The sequence below is a fragment of the Sorex fumeus genome, unplaced genomic scaffold, assembly GCF_029834395.1.
Source record: "Sorex fumeus unplaced genomic scaffold, SorFum_2.1 ptg000098l, whole genome shotgun sequence".
NCBI lineage: Eukaryota > Metazoa > Chordata > Mammalia > Eulipotyphla > Soricidae > Sorex > Sorex fumeus.
Window position 1 is genome coordinate 25,837,087 of NW_026606155.1, and position 8,126 is coordinate 25,845,212.

The window sequence follows — 8,126 nt, forward strand, 5'->3', positions numbered from 1 at the left end:
TATGTTAAGGAGTATACTACTCATATGCTCCCTTGCAAACAGCCTCCTGTTTTAAAAGGATCAGATTCTCTTAACCTCCAAAGTTTTAATACAAAATACCAAGAACTCTCCAAAGTAAAAGCAATCCTTTTTTTTTGATTTTTGGGTCACACCCAGCGTTGCACAGGGGTTAGTCCTGGCTCATGCACTCAGGAATCACTCCTGGCAGTGCTCGCGGAATCATATGGGATGCTGGGAATCGAACCCAGGTCGGCCGCGTGCCAAGACAAATGCCCTACCTGCTGTGCTATTGCTCCAGCCCCTCTTTCCCATGCTTTTAATTCTGCTTTCCTCCAATCCCAGTAAGATTATGTACAAGCCTTTATGTACAAGCAAAATGAGAGGTGTATACAACCACCAAAATTCTTTGGGGGCTCTGAATTTCCTCTCCTGTATACTAAATGTCAAACCAATCCACTATCTACTGGATTTTTCTTTGGTCAATTTCCTTTTGTAAAATGGTGGCACTGTGTACTATATTGTTCTGAACTCTACCAGCAACACACTTAAATAGTATATAGCTACTATCTGGCAAGCCACCCATGATGTATTAGATATGCCAAACATAGTAACAAGTCTCACAATGGAGATGTTACTGGGCCTGCTCGAGCAAATCGATGAACGAGAAGACAGTGCAGTGCAGTGCTATTACTATACCAAATCGTGCTCAGTGAATGCTAGAATAGGATATCAGACTCTTAAGTAACAGTACTAGAATAAGCACTTATTTCTTGCAAGCATGAAAGCTCGAAGAGTTAATAAAAATTAATGTAGAGCCTTAAGTCATTTTCATTACAACACTGCTTTTTTCATTTACACTGTCACGTCTGTCTCTCAGGACAGAAAGAGAAAGATTAAAAGCACCTTAAGCATTTTGCTCCCTCCAGTAACTTTTTTTAGTGTCCCAAATCATGTAGACAAACCCTAAAGTAAGCAATGCCAATTAAGTCTAGCAGCCAGAACACGGGAAGATCACACACCAGGGACTCTGTCAAACCATAGCTGTTATAATGCCTCCCCTTTGCCCATTTTGCCTCATCTACAAATGACAAATGTACTAAATATTTTTAATTGAAAAATGAGAACCAAACCACAGGATCCTTTATACAAGGCGATGATGTTAAATGTCGATGGGGAGTAGTAAATAGCATACTTCCTTTAGACAAACAGACAAAAACACTTTTAGAATCTTTTATTATCAATAACAAACAGCTGCTTTTAGGCCTTTGCTAGGCAGCTGTTAAAGGGTGGGGTGAGGACACCCTTGACCCTTACAAGAAAAACTCAAATTAAAGCCTTTATGTACAAGCAAAATGAGAGCTCTTTTAAGTGTCCAAAGCTATTAATTAGTTTAACTGAGGCATTAAACTAATTCTGAAATCAACTTATTTGAAATAACCAGGAACAAAAATGTTCAAACTTTTTCTAGTACAAAAAAATTAAATTGGCTTTAGTTATAAAAGAGCTCTGTCAATATACACAAACTATATATACTTCAGACATTCACAAAAATGTGAGAAGGCTTATCAAAAGACATTTAATACAATTAGTTTTCAACAACCCCTTGGTGGTCCACATCTACAAAGATAGCCAGCCCAACCCAACCTCCCTCCAAACCCCACCCCCACAGAAAAGCACATACTTACCAGGATTTTTAGCAAGTATGGTTTGGGAATTTGTTTTAAAAAAGGCCCCCAGGGCAAGTTATTTACAGTTTAATTGCCACTGTCAACTGATCTGGACCTGGACCTGGACCTGGACCTGGACCTGGACCTGGACCTGGACCTCTGGCGATCCAAAGATGCTGGAGATTTAGATCTACTTGAAGAACCACGTTTCTGGCTCTTCTCAGGCACAGGAGACCTACTAACAGAACGGGACTTGCTCCGGCTCCGGCTCCTGCTCCTGCTCCTCGACCTGCTGTAAGACTTGCGACTCCGAGAACGAGACCGACTACGAGACCTAGAGGAACTCCTGGTCCGAGAACGAGACCTGCTTCTTGACCTACTAAGGAAAGGAGAATAAAGGTTTAAGTGGCGGGTGGTATGACACCAGGGAAAAAAAGAGCTCTGACTTAAATATATTAAAGTGCATTTAGATATATATATATACCTGTGCCTTTTGCTTCCTTCAATTAATTTTATTTTTCTCCCATTTATTTCCTTTCCAGAAAGTTTTTCAATAGCATTCTTTAAGTCACCATAAGAGGCAAACTCAACCACCCTACAATAAAAGAAAACTTTTGTGAAGTTATACATCTGATACTCTCAGAAACTACATCAGTCTAGATTAAGTCATTCTCCTTTTACCATATGACAAGATTTCTCTTTTGGGAGAAAGGTGGGACCTGTCCAAGCAGAGCTCAAGCTGTCAAAGGCCACTCCCAGCAATTGTGAACCAGATGACAAGTGGCTCAATGGTACAAATGGAACAAGCTGGGTCAACCCAGGGCAGGGGTAAGGAGGTAGGCTTGAAGATCCTCCAAGGACTACTTCCTACAATTAAGCTGCCTACAATTAGGGATATCAAACCAGGGCTGGCCACATACAAGGCAGGCACTTTAACCCCAGGACTATCTCTTAGCCTCCAGATTCTCATCTGCTGCTGGAAAACAAACCACTAGGGCCAAGGTTTTTTTTTGTTTGCATTATTTGTGAGTTAGAGGGGATAAAACCCAGGGCTTCACATGTGTGGCACATGCTGCATCTCTGAGTCAGATTCCCCAACCACTGAATTTTGAAGTCAAGTAATTCTTGCGGGGGAGGCCTTCCTAAAAACTGAAGGGCATTTGGTGGCATCCCTGGCCGATTCAAGAGGCCAAGTAGCACCCTCAATCAGTTTTCTAGATATTGCCAATCAACTTCTGGCAGACTCATCACTGACCGAAAATTACTGGGTAAAGGACGATAGCACAGCGGTAGGGCATTTGCCCTGCGCGCAGCCAGCCTGGTCGAGCCGAGTGCGCGCCGAATTCGATTGTTCCGCCCCTCTCGGAGAGCCCCGCAAGCTACCGAGAGTATCTTGCCCGCACAGCAAAGCCTGGCAAGCTACCCGTGATGTATTCAATATGCCAAACACAGTAACAACAAATCTCAAAATGGAGACATTACTGGGCCCGTTCGAGCAAAGGACCATGTCCCAGTTTTAAGTACACTCAGGAAATATCAAGGGTAAAAATTTCAGTTAATTTTTAAAAATACGGGTATTCTGAAAGGCACATACATTTTCAGCACATACTCACCCTTCATTTAATTTAGGTCGATGTGCATCCGCAAAGGTTACTTCCCCAGCTTGTCTCATAAAATCTTTAAGATCCTTAACACAAGATAGTTGTGTCAAGCAAAGAAAAGGAGAACGGACACACAAACAACCACATGGTATAAAAAACAAGACTACTGGAAGAGAAGATGTTAGATAAAGTACAAACATGGCATTGACCACACTTGTATTCTATCAGAATTCAAAAATTAACTATGTCAGGGCACGAAATAATAGCATAATGCTTTTAAGCAAAATGCTAGAGAAAATTCAGATTATAGAATTTAACATTAAAGTAGTATTAGTCAATACTGAGGCTCAATACAAAGGAGGGTGAAACAAAACAAAAAAATAAAAACAAACAGAAAAACAGAGAAACAGTACATATTTTAAAGTAAAGACTGAAGTAGAAATTTTAATTTAAAAACAGAACATATACAAGACACCAGTTATTTTGTGCCCCATATGCCATTAAAAAAGTTTACTTTACCTTTATTATTATTTCCCTAGGCTATTCAAGCAGCAAACCATTAATCGGTCGAAGAAACCTTCATGACATTTGCCCGACTGGCTCTTCGCCACCCACTTGAAGGACACTACCCAATCGATGGAAGCCTTTAATTGTACAGCCCTCCCTATTAGCGTACTGACGAATGCAGACATGTTCTACTCTTGTGCAGTTACCAAGGACCACTTTACTGCGATCAGGATTCCAACGATCACCTAATTTCGTATCTTTGAACTCTTTTCCACCAGGACCTCTTATTCGGAAGCGTTACAGGAAGACAGCTCTCAACTTAGGGATCAGATCACGTTATCAACGCTCTGGGATCGCTGCAACCTGGCACTTCGTAAGTGCACCGATTACGTCTAGACCGGCAAACACAGATCTAGAGGTGGCCAACTGATCACTTGTAGGAGCTGACTGGCAAAGTCAACCAGGCCCAACCAAGAGTGACCAAGACAACGATTAGGATAACCCACAGGTACTCCTCGTCATTAGGCCAACGACACAGATAGGCTGGCAAATAAAGGGTTTAATATTTGGTTAAAATGGATTTTATAAAACAAGAAATCAATCCTCAAAACATTTACAATTGATCACTAACATTAAAAAGTTAAACATCCCCCATTTACAATTAATTAATTTTAAAATTACAATTAAATCCATTAATTTAATTAAAAATTAAACTACTTTTAATAATAAAACATTTTACTTTTTAAAATTAACTACCCATTAATTTAAAAAATGCCACATCAAAATATCTCAAAACCGTATGTCAACAAACCTGCCAGCTGACTCTTGAAGATAAATTTTCAACTATAAGTCGGTTTTCAGTTCTTACTGGTGGAGCATTTCTGAAGAAGAAAATGTGTACTCACAATCGAAGAAATGCAGAAAGCGTGCACTTACTGTGTTCAATTGTGGACAAGTTCAAGCAATCAGATAGGACAAGTCATTCAAATAATTTCCACCATTATTTTATAGGACTCATTACAGACTTATCAGGAACAGTGGAGTAACATAGGAATAACAGAATTGCCTATAAAGTAAATACCAGAATCACTTTTGCTAGTGGTGCTTAAAAGAGTCTGCGGTAGAAGAGTGTCACAAAAGCAGCCATCTGTCCATCACATACCGTCTATCATTTCGAGGTCTGCGACTACTAAAACGGTCAGAGTAGCGTCCTCTACCGCGTCCACCTCGAGATCGAGCCCTAGCATGTTCAATAGTAACCCTGGAGGAAGGAAAGAGAAACCTGCATTATCTTCCAAGGGCCGGCTGGGAAGCCTCCTGTGGAAACCGGCCCGGCTGTCCTAGCGTGCTCTGTTTCACAGTGCTCAACGGGCAAGACCACAAGCACCAAGGCTCTTTCACCTTTCACTGCAGAGTTCTTTTCCATCGAGTTCATACACGGCGTCATCCGCGTCCCTGGGGTCCTCGAACTCCTACAACACAGGCACGAGGAGGGCAATGCTTAACAAAGGTGGCGAGGAAGGGCACCCAACACCACCCGACTTAGGAGCAGCCGCGAGAACCGCTCCGAGGGCGCCCAGGGAGCCCAACTAAACGGGGCAGCGACTTTGGAGTGGGCTATGTGTGTGTTTGTGCGTGCGTGCGTGTGTGTTTTCCCCACTGGGCAGCGGGAAGGGAAGGGAGCTCAGAGGGCGGTTCCTTTCTCCTCCCTCTCCAGGGGGAAGTGGCCAAAGCAACTTTTGGACCTGAACTCAAGGCCAGAACCAAAGAGGCATCCTCAGTGGCCACAATCCTGACCCTAGGAGACCCACCACCGGCCCGAAATACTTACCACGAACCCAAAGCCTCTTTTCAGATCAATATCTCTTATTCGCCCATACCCCTTGAAGAACCGCTCCACGTCCTTCTCCCTGGCCGCCGGGTTGAGCCTCCCGATGAACACGCGACAGCCACTCATGACGTCCGGCTAGGTTCCTGTCGTGACATAATCCAATCGAAAACAAGCACCCGTGAGTGTCAGGGGGTCGGGCTGACCCGGGAGGGGGCGTGGGAGGGTGCTGGGGGACGGGGACGGAGGGGGCCGGAGAGGGAGGCGGTTGGGGGTCGAGGAGGGAAATGGGGACTGGGAGGAGGGCGGGGAGGAACAAGGGTGTTGGGGTGGAGGGGAGGGTCGGGAGAGAGGGGGACGGAGGGAGGAAAACAACAACAACAACAAAAAAAAATCAGAAAACGGCATGAAACATAAAATGTTTACCCGGTGCTGTTATAAACCAGACTGCCAAGAGCGCGCCTCTTATTAGGCCGGGTCCCTTGCAGACAAAATTTTAAAACTCGGCTCCCAACACGATCCTTCCCGGGGGGCCCAGACCGCAGCCAGCCACCGCAACGCCCACCGCCGCCTCCGGAGCTGCGCAGCCGCACACGGTCCGCGGCTCTTCTGGCCCCCTCCCATCTGCCGCAGTTAGGAAAGGCCGAGAAGGGCGGGCGGAGCCGACCCCGCCCCTCCGCCGGGGACTGCCCAATGGGGCCGCCGGGCCGCGCGCGCGTCGCCGCCTCCCAGGAGCGTCACAGCGGGGTGTGGAAGCCGGAATCTCGCGACGCCGCGGCCGCGCCGGCGCAGACGACGGCGGGCGGGACGCTGGGGCAGGCACAAAATGGCGGCCGGGGAGTCAGCAGTGGGGTGAGCCGCGCGTGCCAAGTCCCCTCCCGCCCGTCCTCCCTCCCTCCCTCCCTCCCTCGCGTGCGTCCGTCCGTCCGTCCGTCCGTTCCAGGCCCCTCCCCCACCCCGGCACACCCCCACCACCACCACCACCAGCACCGCCACCGCTCCGGAGACCGCGGACCCGCCCGCACACGCCGAGCACAACAGGGCTCGGACCACCACCACTCGCGGGGGAGGGGGATGATGGGGGAAGGGTCGGACAGTCCAGAGGGCGGCCCCCGCCGTGACCTCTCGAGTGGACACCACACCGACCACGGCCGCGACCACCGCCCCGTGCACCTCCTGCAACTCCCGAGTACGCCGACCAGAAAAAAAAAAAGAGACAAAAAATAAAAAAAACGGGGGTGGGGAAGGAAGGAGGGGGAAGACGTGCCCCAAAGCCCACCTCGAGTAAACTGCGCTCATTGGACGCCGTCCTCCGCAAAAAGAGCATCCCTGGCCCACTCGCGATCTGAGTGGCCATGAAGAAGCCTCGATCCAAGAAGCCTTTGCCCTCCAAGGGAGCCACTCACCTACCGGACGGGATCTTTGGCGGCCGAGACCCAGAGAGGTCCGTAGTCTGCGACGGAGCTGTCGGCCTCCTCGCAGACCACGACTTAACCCGTCTACGACTCGCCACAACTGACGCACTCAGTGGGCACTGGCGTTCTACAAAATGGAGGGCGCGTCCCACCGTCACTTCCGGGACCCTCCCTCCGCCCCCCCCACCACCACCACGGGGCCTCCCCATTGGACCCCGGGGCCCGGAAGTGGCCGCGGGACCGAAGCCTTTCCGGCCCGCCCCAGCGAAAGCTCCGCCCTCGGTGGGCGGGGCGAGGGGCGGGCGCTGGCGTGGGAGCTGCTGTCAGGTGCTCGGCCTGGGAGTGGCTGCCCGGGAAGACGCCTAGCGTGAGAATCGCTTTGTGGCTCTCGCCCGTGCAGCTTCCCGAAGGGGCGGGGAAAGAAAAAGAAAATTAATTTTTTTTTAATTAAACAGCAAAAAGAAAAAAAAAAAAATAAGGAAAATACCCTCAGAAAAGTGACACCTCTTTTTAACCCAAAGGTTTGGTTTGGTTTGGTTTTTAGGGGTCTTTAATACCTGGAAAGAGGAGGTATTTACCAGGAACTAAGGCTTTGCAAAAGTATTTGGCCATCTCGTCCTTTTGGATACTTGTATCTTTGGTTTTGGTTTTTGGGTTTTTTTTTTATTTTTTTAATTTTGGCAGCGCCAGGATCGAACTCAAGACCTCTCAAATTGCAAGGCACACTTGGGCCTTGCACAGCTGGGCCACTTCCTGGTCCATAATGCTTGCATTTGAGGGGCCTCACCCAATGGTGTTCAGGGCTTAACTCCTGGCTCTGCGCTCAGGGATCATTGCTTCTTGCGGTGCTCAGGGGTCCATGTGGGATGCCAAGGATCCAACCCGGGTCAGCCATGTGCAGTGCAAGCTCCTTACTATTGCTGGGGCCCTGCATTTTAAGACTGCACTTAGGAGGGCACTTGTAAATAACGAACGATGGTTCAGACTAAAGAAGACTGGAACAGCCCAGTGGGATACTCAGGTGGGGACTGCAATTAGAAGGCTGTCTTGAATTGAAGCCATACAGATTTCTGCATGAAATACTCGAACTGTGCTAAGTGGAAGAGGT

General features: G+C 47.8%; 1 protein-coding gene across 9 annotated transcripts; it reads right to left on the reverse strand.

The window, feature by feature from the left end:
- Positions 1-1,216: 1,216 nt before the first annotated feature.
- On the reverse strand, positions 1,217-7,157 carry SRSF5 (serine and arginine rich splicing factor 5). Of its 9 annotated transcripts, none has more exons than XM_056133537.1 (9): positions 7,010-7,157; positions 6,030-6,413; positions 5,607-5,749; positions 5,177-5,247; positions 4,938-5,036; positions 4,587-4,656; positions 3,281-3,354; positions 2,152-2,262; positions 1,217-2,046 (listed from the first exon to the last, which is right to left on the reverse strand). In XM_056133537.1, exons 3-9 carry the CDS (start codon positions 5,730-5,732, stop codon positions 1,755-1,757), a joined length of 843 nt encoding a protein of 280 aa, XP_055989512.1. In that variant the 5' UTR covers positions 5,733-5,749; positions 6,030-6,413; positions 7,010-7,157; the 3' UTR covers positions 1,217-1,754. The 9 variants fall into 9 exon arrangements, with proteins under 9 accessions (XP_055989512.1, XP_055989519.1, XP_055989516.1 ...); XM_056133544.1 differs by having other exon boundaries at positions 1,217-2,043; positions 6,883-7,145; XM_056133541.1 differs by having other exon boundaries at positions 6,030-6,084; positions 6,883-7,144.
- Between the last annotated feature and the right edge of the window lie 969 nt (positions 7,158-8,126).